The 16537-nt window shown below is 52.7% G+C and overlaps 1 protein-coding gene across 2 annotated transcripts in view; it reads right to left on the reverse strand.

Moving 5' to 3' along the window:
- The window catches only part of COL4A1 (collagen type IV alpha 1 chain), a 132839-nt gene that overhangs the window by 3482 nt on the left and 112820 nt on the right, over nt 1-16537 (reverse strand). For both annotated transcript variants that reach the window (XM_086330560.1, XM_086330561.1), the window contains exons 37-50: nt 16297-16436; nt 15584-15710; nt 15412-15492; nt 14905-15003; nt 13682-13732; nt 12343-12528; nt 11658-11791; nt 10156-10228; nt 9214-9285; nt 7831-7959; nt 6512-6610; nt 5411-5623; nt 4268-4445; nt 750-864 (exon numbers count right to left, since the gene is read on the reverse strand). In XM_086330560.1, coding sequence (XP_086186686.1) covers nt 750-864; nt 4268-4445; nt 5411-5623; nt 6512-6610; nt 7831-7959; nt 9214-9285; nt 10156-10228; nt 11658-11791; nt 12343-12528; nt 13682-13732; nt 14905-15003; nt 15412-15492; nt 15584-15710; nt 16297-16436 — 1697 coding nt within the window. The remainder of the gene's footprint in view (nt 1-749; nt 865-4267; nt 4446-5410; nt 5624-6511; nt 6611-7830; nt 7960-9213; nt 9286-10155; nt 10229-11657; nt 11792-12342; nt 12529-13681; nt 13733-14904; nt 15004-15411; nt 15493-15583; nt 15711-16296; nt 16437-16537) is intronic.

Consider the following 16537-nt stretch of genomic DNA (forward strand, 5'->3'; position numbering starts at 1 on the left):
CTAACTCGGGGCCTGCGATGGCAGCCAGGCCGTGCAAAGGATGCTGGGACCAACTGAAGTAGCCTCAGACTTTCTACCCAAACTGATACAGGATCACGAAGATCCTTTATTTGCTATGTTAGATGTTACATGTGCTTTTATAAGGTTAAGAAAAATGATCCGTTTTTTTCTTTGAAAAGGAAAAACTAAGAGAAAAAGAGGAAATAAAACCACTATGGTAACTGTTTGTTCAAATGGGTTGACGCAGGGTCCTCAGAAATGAAAACATGAAGTGAATGACATACAAGTGTCTGGTGTGACAGCCTCTCCAGGACGGCTACTTCAGACACAACCAAAGCGGACTCTGGATTGAGAGCCAGAAGGGACATGTGAGGACAGAGCTAACGCCCTGGATTCCCAGACAAGGACCCCAGGGTCCCAGAACGTTCCAGATCTGACCATGATCACACCTCTCAGGCAAAGCTGAGATGGGAACCCCCTCAATGGGACCCCCCTCCCTGCTTCCCCCAGGGAGGCTCCAACTCAGCGTCTCATCCGGTCATCCCAGAACAGCCTCTCCAAGGAAGAGGAGAGCTCTGGGCTGGCGCTGGACATCGCCCCCCCCACAGTGTCCCCTCCCGGCAGAGGGGGCCAGGCTCCTGGGGACGCTTCGCAGGGCGTCCCAGCAGTGAGGACAGTAGCCAGGTAGGAGAGATGGGGAGGTCATGGGCGTCTCTTTGGGGGAACACGGAGCTGCTCCAAACACTCACCATCACAAAGGAGTAGCCGATCCAGAGCGAGGACCAGCCGGTGGGGCACTGCGGGATCTGGATGGTCTGGCTGTGCACGGCCATCACCATGGCTGGAGCCTCACACACAGCACACCTGCGAAGAACCGGAGCCAAGACCCTCAGCTCAGCGCGAGGAGCCCACCCCCCACCCCTCCCCGGCACCCGCTCTCCAGCTCTGCACTCGGTCTTTCCAGTCCAGTGACATCTCATCAAACGGAGCAGGTGCCCTGCTTGGACTCTGAGGCCCAGGGCTTCTCACTGATTTGATAGAGTTGCCTTGGTGTTCAAATATTAAACTCCGAGCCACACTCAACACTTGTCATTTCCCCATCTGCTCTGTTATAAGGGGAAGGCAACCCGGAGCCAGGTTGTAACAGGGCCCGTCTCCCCCGGGGGAGCTGGGGCTGCAGGAGACGTCTGTGTCTCCTTTGCGAACCACAGCATGCTCCGGCGTTTCAGCAATGAGCACGGACCTCAGCAAACACACGGAATGCTCAAGAAAAAGGAGATGGTGCCGTTCAAGGGCCAGTGCTTCTGGAACACGGTGCTTTAAGCCCTGAATCATCTTCAATGGAAGAACATCTGCTGAATTACAGTAACTAAGAAAAACAATGAGCCTGGGGCCAGCAGCCCACGTGCGCCTCCTTCCAGGGACCGTCCAGACCTGGAGCCAACAGACCAGTGAGGAGACCTGCCCGGGGCTGGACCCAGAATGTTCTGCCTGGCACCTACTCTGCTAAGACACCCTCTGAGGGTGCACTCACGGTTTGTTAAATAAGTAAACAATAGCAGTGACCACATTCAAGTCACAGAATGAGCACAGAGCCAACAGTGCTGATAAATGACTGCAAATGATGTTAATAATACACCTAGCTGGGCTGGAACATTTGCACGAAAATAGATGCGACGTGGGAACAGGCCGGAACGAGTGCTTGGTTTTCCCCGGATGTGAGAGTCTCGTGTGTGTTGTGCTACTTCTATTTTATTCACACAAATGCAGATGGATTAAAGGGCTCGATTAAACAACAGCTACTGAAATTGGCCTTTCACATCTGCCACCATCTGCCTGCCGGGCCCGGGAGCGGACAGCATGCAGGAAAGGGACTCATGTCAGCCTCTGCTGGGCTGGCAGGTTCAGGCTGCTGCAGAGACGCGGTCTCAACCCTGTCAGATGGGTGTTCCGGGACAGAGTCGCAGGTCTAATGAGCTGTGTCGTCCCTTGAAATTCATGAGTCTCCTTCTCCATGTTATTCATGAGAGCCTGAGACCAGAGTTGGTGTATAAGGCAGAATCGGAGCTCAGCTCCGGCTCTCAGACCAGTGGTCTGTGCTCTAGGGCAATTAAACCATCCACAGCTATGGATGCCTCGCGTCTGCAGAAAGTCAGAAAGTGCTTAGAAGCTTGTGTCCGGGTGACAGCAGAAAGCTTGCTGCTCTTTCTGCTGGAAAGGGAGGATTTTGTGTCGTTAATTCTTTCTGAAATTAAGCTTTAGGGCGTCCCCAAAGGAAAGGCCTTGGAAAGAACCTGTGAGTTTTGAGAGGTCGTCAGAAACCACCAAGTCAAAGTGACCACGGGAGCTGGGTGCCCGGGAGGAACAGGTGGCACGATGACCAAAGGGGAGGTAGATACACGTGCTTTCAGAGCCGTGACTTAGAGGATGTGACTTCTGAGGTCTCTTCCAGCTCAGAGTCTGTGGGTTAGCTAACAAGGAGCTGCGCAAACCCTGCAATGGGGCATTTAAACAGCTCGTGGTGATGGGTCCCCAGGGAAGAGCGGGTCCCAGACCTACTAGGGGCATTTAAACAGCTCGTGGTGATGGGTCCCCAGGGAAGAGCGGGTCCCAGACCTACTCTACTCCTGGGCCGGTTTCTGGAGCATCCTGACTCATCCCAGAGCCCCCGTGTCCCAGCCAAATCAAGGTCAATGTCAAGTTTGCCAAGACGGTAAATAGGAAACGAAAATCACGATCTACCTGTCGTCCATGGAAAGCTAAACAGAAACACAAAGGCAGTTAGTTCTCGTTCTCATGCGCCTGTCACGGTCTGAGCAAGAAAAGTCTCGACACAGAACAGCCCACAGGCACCCCGATACGCAGAAGGACATCTGTGTTTGCAGAGGGGCCTCCCAGGAAGCTCCCATTTTAATGTCCAGGAGGTGAGTTTTCTTACAGCTCAAAATAAAGTGGTTGGATGTAAGGCCTTAAAAAACCTGACTTTTCTAATAGGACTCTCCCAGCCTTTCTGCTCCGGGTCCACACGGTAGGTTCTTTTAAGAAGACAGATCTGGACCAGCCTTCCACATGATGGAGCCTCAGACCCTATAACTGGCCGGCCCCCTCGAAGCCCGCAGTGACCATCTGGGGACCAGGCGGTCAGCACGCACCCAGCCCCAACTTCCGACTGCAGACACCCCTCAGCCGGCACCGTTACATCCTTCCTCCTGTTCAGAAGCTGCTATTTCCCTAAAAGAAACACAGAAACGCTTGTGTTCTGTCTCCTTCTCACTCTGCTAAGGCAAACTTGGCCCGCCTTGTCATTCTTTTTATCCTCTGTTATCTTCTCTGTAGAAGACTAGCTTCTCAGTGAAACAAATTCATACATTTGCCTCTGTTCTATTACCTCTGAGTGCAGCTAAGGAAGCAACTTTTTAATTAGAAGGAAAGAAGCAAAGATAAGACGACTGTGTACTTTTCGGTCATAATAATTTCAATTTCCCATTTTATTTCCTACCAGGCAGATTCTTGGGGACTTGAAAACATACCCCAGACATTAATTAGTGTGGCAAGCACTTAATTTGGGAAGTCACTCAAACATACGCATTCTCAGTGGGGAGAGTATTACCTTCAGGGCGCAAAAACTGGTGGAGTGGAGGAGAATAAGAAAATTCTTAGGACATACACATGTGATGGACACAGTACATCAGTATAATCTTCTTACACATAAAGCACAGACGGACTCTATGTCCGAGGTGTTACAGTTTCTTGAGGACTCCCTCACACCCATAGTTAAGTTCCTACATTAAGTGCCATTGAACTGCACACTTTAAAATGGTTAAGATGGTAAATTTTATGTTATGTGTATTTTACTACGATCAAAAATAAAAAATTATTTTTAAATTTCATGGGGGTAGGGAGTGATTCCAAAAATATATATCTTAAGAAAGAAAAAAGCAGTGAAGATGCTCCCATGTTTGCGGGAATTCCAGAGACACTGCTCGCTCGTGGCAGGGAAGGTGGTCACCCCAGCGAGTCACACAAGATATGTGTTCTATCTCACCCAGGGTTTGCACTACAACTTTTAAGAGGATAACTGACTTTTACATCCAATCCTTTGCATGGATGATTTCTATCACAGAGCTCAGGTATCACAATCAGTAAACAGAATGGCAATGAATTGAATGTTTGGGAGGAAAACGGAAAAACACAAAATAACCTCCGCCCTGAGGACGAGTGGCCTTTCTCCCTCAGTCGTGTGTCTGCTCCGACGGGCTGGACTCACCTGCTGATGAAGGGCCGGATGTTCTCCCCCGTGATGGGAGCCATGGACATGGGCATGGGCTCCGGGGTGGACAGCCAGTACGAGTAGTCGTTGCGGGATGCGAAGTTGCAGACATTGTTGATGTTACAGAAGAGGAAGGGCATGGTACTGAACTTCCGCAGACAGCTGCCCGCCGTGCCTGCACGGGGAGAGGGCCTCGGATTACCACTGACAGCCTGCCCGGGCCAGACGGCGAGCGCCAGCAAGCACAGACGACAGACGCCCTCCACACGTGTGAAGACGGAAACCAGACGCCCTCCACACGCGTGAAGATGGAAACGAACACGCTTGAAATTAAAACAGACATCTATCCTTCACACGCGTGAAGACGGAAATAAAGACGTGTGAAGTTACAGAAAGGAGGAAGAAACACAGCGAAATAAACACACTAGTATGATTGGAAACGAGCATTAATTTAAAACCCCATTAGCTTTTAATTAGCAGGACGTTTTGCTGAATGGAAACAAAGTGGTTCATCAAGAGAGAGAAACCTTTTCCTGGACTGAACTCCAGAAGGAATTTAATGTGCAGCTCCCTCTACAACAGCCCAGTAACTCACTGGACAACGTTTCTGACAAAATGCAGAGCTGTCTTTCTACATGTTCCCAACCTCCGTGAAAGTTAGAGGTAGGCGCACAACATTAAAATATAATTTGGAGGAGCAGATCCGGAGGAGACTAAGAAAATGATGGCAAACACATGATCCTCTCTGTCCACCTAAACTTACAGGACAGAGATTAGCAAAGGAATTTTGGCCAAGAAAACGTGGACGTTTTTAAAAAGAGCAACAGTAAAGCTGCTCTGTTTTACAACAATGAATGCAAACTGTTGTGCGCTTACTCCAGAAATCTTAATCCCATCTGATCACTTAAGGAAGAGGTCAAAAGTTCTATTAAACTTTTTTGGAGAGTCAGCCTTTACGATTGCCTGGCTCCCCGTTAGTAATATGGTGGCCTTTGGTAAGGATGGAGGGAAACAGGGCTCTTCCCCTTAGCTAGGTCTTGGCAACACCTCGGACCACAGGACCGGAGAGGAACACAGCCCAGCACCACCCAGCACCGGAGACGCAACTCAGAAGGAACACACACATCTCAGGGGCCTCACCCAAGTCCTGGCCGTGCGCCCGCTCGTTGCCTTGCACGTAGAGCAAAGAGTAGCCGTGGTAGAGGATTTTGGTCCCAGGAGGGCACTGGGGGTCGTCTGTTGTCTGACTGTGCCGGGTCACAAGGAAGCCATGATCGACTGATGGGGTGCCCGGGGGACCCATGGATCCCGGCAGCCCGTCAGGGCCGGGCGGACCCGGGAAGCCACGTGGACCTGCAAGACGGAAGAGAAGCCGCTTCCTTAGTTACGCACGGGCGAGATGGCGCGGCCACCGACAGCCACCGCCTCCGATCTGCAGCCTCGGCCGCTCCTCTCTGCATCCCACCGCCGGACAGGTTAAAAGCACCGTGCTTGGGGCAAAGAGACACTCAAAGAGCTCAGTTCAGTGAATAAATGAAATACATGAAATCATCGATACAGGAATAAATGGCGTGATCTGTATTCTTTCAGCACTGGGGGCTCCTGTGGGCGAGGATTATCATACAATTATTGACAACCTCCTCTGAAGGTAGCGTCCCAGCCTCAGTGGCCCCAGGCCGCCTGCAGAAACAGGGCAGGAAGGAAGCTCCTTGCAGAGTGTCCTCCCATCTCCAGGGGTGACCACATGGCCGCAAGTCTGTCCCAGGGCCTCCTGCTGGGCTGGGCCCTCTGAGCATTCAGCGGCACCTTCGGCCTCTGGCTTCTCAGCCATGATGGGACCTCTGAGTTCCCACCTCTTGGGAAGCAGCTCAACTTGAACCAGGAGCAGCCAGCAGCCTTCTGGCCAACACGGCGTCATTATCTGCTCCCCCTTGCCCGCTGCTGCAATGGCGAGTTTGAGCCACAGACCCTTATGAAACCTCACAGGGCCGTCTACCGGCCTTCTCTCAGTCATGTCCACATCGGGGAAACACCGAGCTGTGACCAACAGTCTCCCGACCCAGAAAAGAATGATGACAACTCGCAGCCCCGCTGTGAGATTCTGTTTCTCCTAAGAAACAGACTCCTCTGGAAGTCTTTCCAGAAACGCGTTCTGCAGGTTTTCGCGTGCCCGGACCTGAGGCTTCGAACCAGAAGACGCAGCAAAGGGGCAGCGAAGCTGGGAGGACACAGCGCACCTACCGGGAGGGCCGAAGGGCCCCGTCTCTCCTTTCTGGCCTGGGGCGCCGTCAAAGCCGGGCTCACCTGGGGGCCCGGGCAAGCCCACGGATCCCGTCACACCTGAGCGAGAGGAGAGAGGGGTCAGGATCTGCTCGTGGAGAGCCATCCACGGGCTGTACCTCCTCCTCCCCCTTTGAAATGTCTTCTCTGGCCTCCGCAGATGCCAGCACAGGGCCTGGGACCGCAAGCGGGAAACTTTCTCCAAAAGCCCGAAGAGCGATGCGCAGGCCGCAGGGGCCACGGCCGGACCGACCCCTGCACGGAGCTCAGGGTTCTCCCCGGCTTCTCCCTGCTTCTGTTGTCACTGTTCGGCAGGCAGTTTGGGGAAAGGCAGGCATGTGGGGGCTTGGGGAGATTCGATGCATTTTCATTTTCTCAAGTGTTTCCCCCTCGGCCTTATTCTGGTGCCTCAGATAACGTTCAAGCATCAGACTTATTGATGGGGTGGTTCTTCTGTTTGCACGCACACACTGCATTCTAGGGGCACTGAACCTGGAATTTCCGTGATGCTTACTTGCTACTCTAAATATTATCCTTCTTCTTTATTTTTCCATTCCCGCCCCTCTGCAGTAGCTTTTAAAGTGGGGACTGTTTAGCTCCAAGAAGCAGAAAGCGTCTAGGTTGCAGTATCTGGAATCTTAAGGATTTGCACAGATCCTGACTGGTTGGGCAGAGCCTCTGGGCCACCACGGAGAGCACCAATTCCCGTGATTCTAGGCCACTGCTCCCTGCCGCCCCCACCTCACGGCCGGAGAGGCGCTTCTCCCCAGCCTTCGCCCACGCTGATCTAAGTGAGCACAGCAGTGCTGAGCTGTACGTTCCCCTTGCCTTTTCCCTGTTTCATTCTGGTCTTTTTCCACGTGTGCACGTGTGGTCGGTCACCCAGTCACGTCTGACTCTTGAGACCCCATGGACTACAGCCCACCAGGCTCCTCTGTCCATGGGATTTCCCAGGCAAGAACACTGGAGTGGGGTGCCATTTTCCCTCCTCCAGGGGAACTTCCCAACCCAGGGATTGAACCCGCGTCTCCTGCGTTGGCAGGCAGGTTCTTTACCACTGAGCCACCAGGGAAGACCTTCTGGCCTTTCTCGGCCCCTTTGAAAACTGCACGTGGTTTTGATATACATTAAGGGAAGATAAGAAAGTCATCTTCAAATACAGGTTTTCACAGTCACCACCCCAGAGACTGACCTGAGACATGTGGGTGAAGAGGGAAGCCCGCCCACGTCAGCCCCTCCTGACCCCATGCCCCCTGATTGCCCAGCCAACTTATTCTTACCTTGCTGTCCTTTCGGGCCTGGAGGTCCCTGAAGCCCTTTCAGACCCGCGGGGCCCTCGGGCCCAGGGAGCCCTGGTTCCCCCTTGATGATGCTGAATGGACCTGGGGGGCCCGGGGGGCCGGGAAGACCTGTGGGAATCAAGGCGGCCGCTGGTCAATCTCACTGTCAACACTCGAGGCAGAAACGGCGTCTGACGTGAAACCCAACCAGAAGCAGTGCTTCTCAAAAGGAGAATCCCGATCAAATACACAGGTCACCAGGTGCTCACAAGACACCGGGATCTGCTCATGTCTATTATCTAACCTAAAATCCTGCCTCTTGGGGACTGGAAGAGACTCAGGTCACCAGTGTCAACTGTCCGCTCCACTCTGGATGCTCCGACAGACTCTCCCTGTGGTGAAGCTCAACCCTCCGAGGGCCTCGCCTCCCACCTGGGGAGCCCGACACGTGGAATTAGGATGTTTGCTCTCATCTTTTTTCCTGAAACCCGCCTGACTGCACACCAGAGCCACTGGTCTTAATTTTTTAATGATGACCGAATGTAATCCTCTTCATACTGTTCACGGATGCGGGGAAAGATCAAAGGCGGGGGGAGCAGGGGATGACAGAGGATGAGATGGTTGGATGGCATCACCGACTTGATGGACATGAGTTTGAGCAAAGTCCATGAGCTGGTGATGGACAGGGAAGCCTGGTGTGCTGCAGACCAGGGGGTCGCAGAGTCAGACATGACTGAGCGACTGAACTGAACTGAACATAACCCTCCTGCTGCCTGAATGGGTCCTGAAATACACGGAGCAATCGTGAGGCGTTTCAGGTCTTCCACAGCCTCCCCTCTCTCCCTCTCTCACTCCTCACACATTTCTCTGTTTACTTTTCCCCCTAATCATCCACGTCTCAGTGCATTATGGTTACTAACTCCCTCTATCAAGACACGGTCTTCAAAACGAAATGCAGCCCTAGAAATGAGCTCTGGGCCACGGAGTCCAGGGCAGGATGGAGATCATCTCCTTCCGAGACCAGCTACATCTCTGGAGCCACTTGGCACGTCCCGCTCCCCATGGAGAAGCCAGGGAGGGGCTTTTCTATAAAGAGCTCCGTGCCGCCCACCCACAGAGGGTCCAGCCTGCTCGTGCAAGCCGGGTTTCACTCCAAGTTTTCACAGCTGATTTCCATCTGCCCTCAGAGCCTGTGACAGTCTGTGAATCTTGAGCCCCTCATCCCCTCTGTGCTGGATCGACCTCACACACAGATGGAACCAACCTGGCTTTTGGGACAGATGGCTGGTGGAAACGTCAACTAGACTAGCCACACACGGCAACAACCCCGAGGAGCGGCCTGAGCATTCTCGGGCGCTGTTTCCTCTCGACCACACCCCTCACCTTTAGTTCCTGGGAAGCCTTGATCTCCTTGGTCACCTTTGACTCCCTGCAGGCCGGGGGCGCCTTTCTGACCTGGAGGAAAGTAGAACATCGTCTGCACAGAATTCCAAAAGATATCCGTGTGCGTGTATGTGAACACACGCAAGCACTGGGTTGGCCAAGAGGCTCATTCAGGTTTATTCTATAAGACCTTATAAAAACCTGAATGAACTTTTAGCCAACCCAGTAGATACATATACACACAAACATTTACACACATGCTCACGTGTACCTGCATATACATATGCACACCTACAAACACACATGCATACATTACACGCGCACACATGCACAGACACACACAGAGTGAACACGCTTCCAGTTTACGCTCCTGGAAGAAAAGAGCATTCCTTGTAGTCAGCGATGTAAAACTTTTGAGGAAACTCTCCTCTCTGAAACCCCAGAAGTCACATTTTTCCAAACATGCAGCAAACCCTAAAACAGTCACAACCAGTGGAGGGACACGCAACTCTGCTTTTGGTAACGATCCGGTTCCCACGTGTCCCCAGTTAGACTGCAAGACGCCTGCAAGTTGAGCACTTATTTTATTCACCTTCCATTCACATGTACCTGGTTTCTCAGTTAAAACCACATTGCCTGGAAGCGGGTAGGCACCCCATAAACATTTGCCTAAAACATTAAAAAATTAATGAATGGCCCAAATCCCCCATGATTTCTCATCGAGGAGCCAGTGATCCACTGGTTCTTAAGAAGGAAATCAGAACGTCTTTATACAGCCAAGCATGAGAGTCTACGAATGGGGCTGCCATCCAGAAAGGGCGTTTAAATGCGAAGAGGACAGAGTCTCATACTAGCCGTGCCAGTCTCTCGGCAGGAAGCGCCAGGGCTGGGGCCCTAGAGGCAGGGAAACGCGTCTTCAAGCAGCACCTCCTTATGTCTTACCGTGAAACCCTGGAACTCCTGGAGGTCCCACATCACCCTTGGCTCCTGTGATTCCTGGAGAGCCGCCGATGCCCTAGACACACGAGAGAGCATCAGTCAGGAACCGCTCAAGGGGCCCAAGTCTCTCGAGCAGGCAGCAGTGGGGAAGCCAGGACAGCCCCTCTGTGCTCTGAAAGTGGCTTTGTGAACAAATAGGGCCTCACTGGTTTCTTAAAGATGTAGAAAGAGTGATAAAACCTCTGTGCGTGCTTAAATCAGGAGGCTGGAATGGCAGCGTTCATTCATTCACTCTGTCCCTTCTGCTCATCCATCTATGTGGTCACTTCCAGGAGCAGGTATAAATCTGACGTCCCACTGTCCCACACACAAGACAATGCCATGAACAGAGTCGAAACTCCCTAAACATCTGTCGTGGCAACATCTCAACACCAAAGAACCTTCCTGGAAAACCTTCCTCCCAACACTCAACCACAGTGATTTTTCTTTAGAACTGACTTCATATCTTGTCTTAAAAGAGCTTTTAAATATGGGAAAAGAAACATTAAAAAACTAAAGAAGGATTATTTTCCTTTACAATATAGTGATGTTCTTATATTTTAAAAATATTATCTTAATTTCTACATATTTCAACATAGTTGTTCCTTTCACAATACATAAGAAGTTGTATTGCTTCTTACATGTATTTATTTGCTTTACTTTATTTTAACAAGGTAACTAAAATGACGTGAACAAGTATTTGTACATATGTATACATATAATCCAGTAGTCATGTATGGATGTGAGAACTGGACCATGAAGAGAGCCAGGAAATGGATGCTGTCAAATCGTGGTGCTGGACAAGACTCTTGAGAGTCCCTTGGTCAGCAAGGAGATTAAACCAGTCCATCCTAAAGGAAATCAGGACTCAATATTCATTGGAAGAATTGAAGCTGAAGTTGAAGCTCCAAAACTTTGGCCACCTGATGCAAAGAGCTGACTCATTGGAAAAGACCCCAGTGCTGGGAAAGGTTGAAGGCAAGAGGGTGGCAGAGGATGAAGTGGTTGGATGGCATCACGGACTCAATGGACATGAATCTGAGCGAACTCTGGGAGCAGGGAAGGACAGAGGAGCCTGCAGCCCACAGGGTCGCACAATCAGACACGACTTGGCAACCGAACAGCAACACACACACAACGCACGTGTGGACACACGGACACTGAGTGCGTATTGCTATGCCCTGAGGCTCCTTTTTGCATCGTTTATGCACAGGGTTTTAAGCCAGGCATTGAACCATGATTTCCAGCATTACAACATTTCACTTCTGAGGGTTCGTGTAAAACTAGATTGTAAGAACTGTTGTAACAGCTGCCTGCCATGACTGCTTGCCAGAGAGAAGGGACTGATTTGGAGAAGCTCTGGGAGTATAACATACATGTCACACATGTGGATACACCACACACACACACACAAGTATTATCTTTTGATCCTTTTCAAAAACAGGACCTGACCACGGACAACTCACCGGCATGCCCTGGAATCCTGGGTCTCCCTTGGGCCCTGGAGCTCCCGGAGTGCCCGGCCAGCCTGGGTTCCCCCTTTCACCTTTCAGCCCCTCGAGCCCGGGGAGGCCTGGAGGCCCCATGGGCCCCGGACGCCCTGGCGGGAGACACAGCAGACACACACTTGAGGCTGGAGGGAGGGCTGAGGTGCAAGTGTCACTAGAGTGTGCTTGGCACTGCCACCCAGATGCCCCCGACTGTTCACAGCAAATCTCGAGCCCTGAAGACATCCAGGCAGGTCCTGGAGGGAGGACTCTCGGCAGGCAGTAACCGCTGTGACAAACACCCGTCTCAGACTCAGGTGTCCCGTGGGCCCTGTGCTCGGGGGGGCCGAGCCGCAGCACAGCCGCCCTGCTCAGGGGGCCACAGGTCACGCTGGTTTTAAACCACCTGTCCTTTCCGTGATGTCCTGTCTCCCTCCCCCTAGTTACCTGTCGTGCATACCACGTTCCTTGACAGAAAGGACACAAGAAAAGCACCAACAACAGAGGCCCAAGCGACAGCGGCCCAGAGTCTTCCGCAGTTTCAAGGGGTAAAAAAAGCTGCCAGCTTCTCACAGAAGCTCATTCAAGACTCTGATTATTCGTGTTACACCTGCGTACTTTTGTGCCTCTTTCGGCCCCAGCTGAGCTCGTTAAATGTCCTTACCTGGCAGGCCGGGTTGTCCTTGCGGGCCGCGGTCTCCTTTGGGCCCCTCTACCGCGTGGCCTGGGGTCCCTGGCAATCCCGGCTGTCCCTGTGGTCCCGGGGGACCCATGAATCCTTGTTCTCCTTTGGATCCAGGAATTCCTGGGCTCCCGGCTAATCCTGGGAAGCCCACATCGCCCTTTGAACCTGAACAGTAAAGACAGTTGAGACGGTGGTAAAATGCAGGAAGAGGAGCCCAGTGCGCCATGGGGGAGGGAGGCGCCTCCAGAAGGCCCAGGAGGAAACCAGAGCTGGGGGCCCTTCTCCCTCCTCTCTACTGAACAATGGTCCAGACTCCCGCCACAGCCACCTGGAAAAGGAAAGCTGAGGGTGCCAGGAACCTGCCCTCATCCCTTATGCTCTTTAAAGCACGTGTTCTACGGCAAAGGGACTTGCACACATGTGGAGACAAGCCTGCAAGGTATGGCACTGCCGAAATTAGGGGCTTGTTCCATCCATAGGCGAATGAAGAAGCAAACGGTGTCACATCCACCCCAAGGAGCTCGACTCAGAAGAAGGAGTGAACGACGGACACAGTAGTGGAACTATGGCCCCGGTGACTCTCAGGCTCGTTATGCCGAGCTCAAGAAGTCAGGCTGAAGCGCACACGCTGCAGGACTCCATCTGTGTAAAATTCTAGCTAGTACAAGCTAATCGACAGTGCCAGAAAGCAGACCCACGGCTACCTGGGGTGGAGTGGGGTGGAGGGGGCAGGAAGGGACAGGAGGGGGCTGGCAAGGCAGCCTGGGGAACTTCGGGGCGGCGACGTGCTCACATCTTGGACGTGCTGTTATTTACATGGATGTGTACACATGTATCAAGATCTATCAAACTGTACACTTTTAAATGTATGCAGTTTATTACACGCCAGTGACACCTCAATAAAGCTGTTGTTTTTTAAAAATTTCTAAGTCAGAACTTGTAGGAAAAAAACTGCATGTTTAGTCTTAAACCTATTACACCAAACTCGTCAAAAAATGACAAAATTCTAGGACCGTCTTAAGGTTAGTAAGGAAAAGGCAGAAAGGAAGGAAACAGGGTCACCATCTAGAAGGATCAGGGCCCTCCTTGGGGTCCCTCCCACATGCGCCCACGTCACGAGGCTGTGAATCCAAGACCCTGCACAGCACACGGGGGCTTGTCACACACCAGCGCAAGGCGTCCGCTCTCCTGTCCCAGACCCTAATCTATCGCCACCCTAAGTCCAAGGGCTTCCCTGGATCTGCCTGCCCTGCTCTGAGGGCGCTGTGTGAGCCAGCGGTTCGCTGAAAAGGAAGAACAGATTTAGCAAATGTGTTACCTTTGTCTCCTTTGCTCCCTGGAAACCCTGGGAATCCTCTTCCAGGTAGACCTACAAGATAAAGGCGAGAAGCCAGGCTTACCTCTCCTAAAGCAGCCGAGCTGCAGAAGCAGCACAAAGAAACGTCCACTCTTTGTGCCAAAACCATGCACTATTTGCTAGAACACAAAGAAGTCACTTCACTGTATTTGCAGGTAAAATTACATTCCTACAGTTGTTCTAAGATACCCTGGACTGGATAAAGTAATGTGGTACGTTTCCCCAAGTACCTCTGAGCTCAGAACCACTACAGCATTTAGTAGAAACAACTTGTACAAATGGGTACTAATCTCCCATTATTGTCTGGAGACTCACAAATCAGCTTTTCTCAGATGACCATTCAACTAACAGCTACTCTCAAAGGTGGTGCAGAGAGCCAGGTGGGCCAGCAGACAGCAGGGAGCCCACCAATGTGCATTAAGCGTGTGAGGCAAGATCCAAAGGAGGGAAGTAGCTGTGGTGGCGCTTTTAATGAATTATTTTTATAGGAAAATGAACGTACATAATACAAACATAAGGCTCATAGAATGAAAACACGAACTGTACAAAGAGGCCAGTGCCAGCAGTCAGGGAGCCTCTGGCCACCCATTCCCAGCTCTGCTGCCCTCGCTCCATCCCCATGACCTGGGGTCACCTGTTTCACGTTAAGTGTTACCCTCTTGCTACTGGGTTGGCCAAAATTTCATTTGGGTTTTTCCATAAGATGTAACTCAACCTACATGACTATTAACTCAATATATACACGCATATTATTACATGTGTGATTGTCATCACTGGAGCTCACAGCTTGCACTTTTTGCCCAAGTGGCCATGTCCCCATCAGGGAGAGGAGCAGATTCAGGGGACAGCAACTATTCCCAGGACCATCTGTCTAAAGGGAGGAAGGCCAGGCAGAGAAAGCAATGGTCTGGGCTTTCTGCGTGTGTCTCTTTCACTCACCACAAGAGCTCAGGCCATTTCAAGGGCAGGTGCCCAGAAGCACCTGTGGAATAAACGAGCACTGCCCCTCCCCTTCTCATCCCACCCTGCCCAGGCATCCACGTCACCATCCCATACACGCAAGGATGGAACGCAGGTGCCACCTTACACGGGGCCCCGGTCACTCAGCGAGCAACGGGAAGCTCTGGGAGACGTGCGCTCCAGGGCACAGCCTCACTCTGAGAGGGAACGGACGCGCAACGTACCTGACTCGCCCTTCTCTCCCACCGACCCTGGGATTCCATCGCTGCCGGGCTCCCCTTTCTGGCCGGCTGGACCCGTGGGGCCAGGCTTCCCAGGAAGACCTCAAAGAGAACGGTCAGACTGGTCAGCACCCTGGTCTGTGTAGAAAATGCACCACCGTTCCCAACATGCTTCTGAGGGGCCGTTCCCACTCCCCGAGCAGGCCCGGCTTCCCGGAAGTTGCTCCTGAATCCCCTTCAGAAGGGATCACTGGGTGCTGACCCCCAAAAGCTGGAGTGAGCGGAGACAAAGCGTATCCATCAATCATGCCAACTAGGAAAACTTGTTTCTAAAACCAGTTCCAGTCTAAGTGGTGTGAAGACCTTGGAAGACCCTGGAAGCGCCCCCAGACGCAGTCTATTCAACTGGAGGAGGAGGTGTGACCCCACAGGTCATCCAGAGGTCACCCAGCCTGACGCCCCGTGACCTCCCTCCACAGGCCCCCACGTATCCTGAAATGTGGTTTCTACCTGCTTCTCCTTTGATGCCAGGAATGCCATCCAGTCCCGGGAGGCCTTTGTCACCTTTCTCTCCAGGCAACCCAGGGCTTCCTAAGAAAGAGCGGAACACCCAGTTCCCGTGACCGAGACCTTCTCTTTCCACCCCCGGACCCCGAACTCGGGAGGAGGCTGGCCCACTTACCCGGATAGCCAACACTTCCTGGGGAGCCTTTGGGGCCCGGGGACCCGGGCATCCCTGGGATCCCAGTGCTTCCTTTCTCTCCCTTCTCGCCGGGGCTTCCGGGAAATCCTGCTAAGCCCTGGTCTCCCTGTGGGTGGAGATTGGGCCCATTAATGCTGTATCTGCCCCAGACACGGGTCTGGAGGCGCCTCCTGTATACACGTGGGCGCAGGGACGACCGCCTGTATACACGCGGGCGCGGGGATGACCGCCTGTATACACATGGGTGCAGGGACGACCGCCTGTATACACGCGGGCGCAACAACTCCTGCCTGGCGGAACTCCACTTCTGGATTTCTAAAGAGGGAATCGAAGCCCACTCTGGAAACCGAGGAGGAGCCAGAAACCCAGCGGCAAAGAGCAGCTGCCTGTTTCGCTTCTCTAGTTCCTCCTTCACTTCGCCCCACGATAATTTGCTGCTCCAGCTCTCAGCAAGTCTCGGGTCCTCCCTGGGGGAGGCGGGGAGACTGTTCCGTTAGGATTCATTCACTGTGCAGAACTGCTTACTACACACTCCCTGGCAGCCTTTGGTGAGGGAGGGAGACAGGTGGGACAGGGTTCTGCGGGAATGGGTGGGAGGGGCTTCTACGTGATAGGTGGGAGGGGCTTCCAGAGACAGATGGGAGGGGCTTCCAGAAACAGGTGGGAGGGGCTTTCGTGCGGGACGCAGTTACCTTGTCCCCGGGCCGTCCTGGAATCCCAATGCCAGGCAGCCCCGCCTGCCCTTTCTCTCCTTTTGCCCCCTTGTCTCCAGGTAAGCCAGGAACGCCCTGCGGGCCGGGGATGCCAGCCACACCTTTTGGTCCTGGCATTCCTAGAAACACACACAACGGAAGCAGGTTGTATGGTTAGCCCGTGCTAATATTACAAATAAGAACGCGCCTCAACAGCCAGTGGAGAAGGAGGCGGGAAAAC

Source organism: Bos grunniens, chromosome 12 (genome assembly GCF_055505025.1).
Source record: "Bos grunniens cultivar Pamir isolate PY7600 chromosome 12, Bosgru_T2T1.0, whole genome shotgun sequence".
Classification (NCBI taxonomy): Eukaryota; Metazoa; Chordata; class Mammalia; order Artiodactyla; family Bovidae; genus Bos; species Bos grunniens.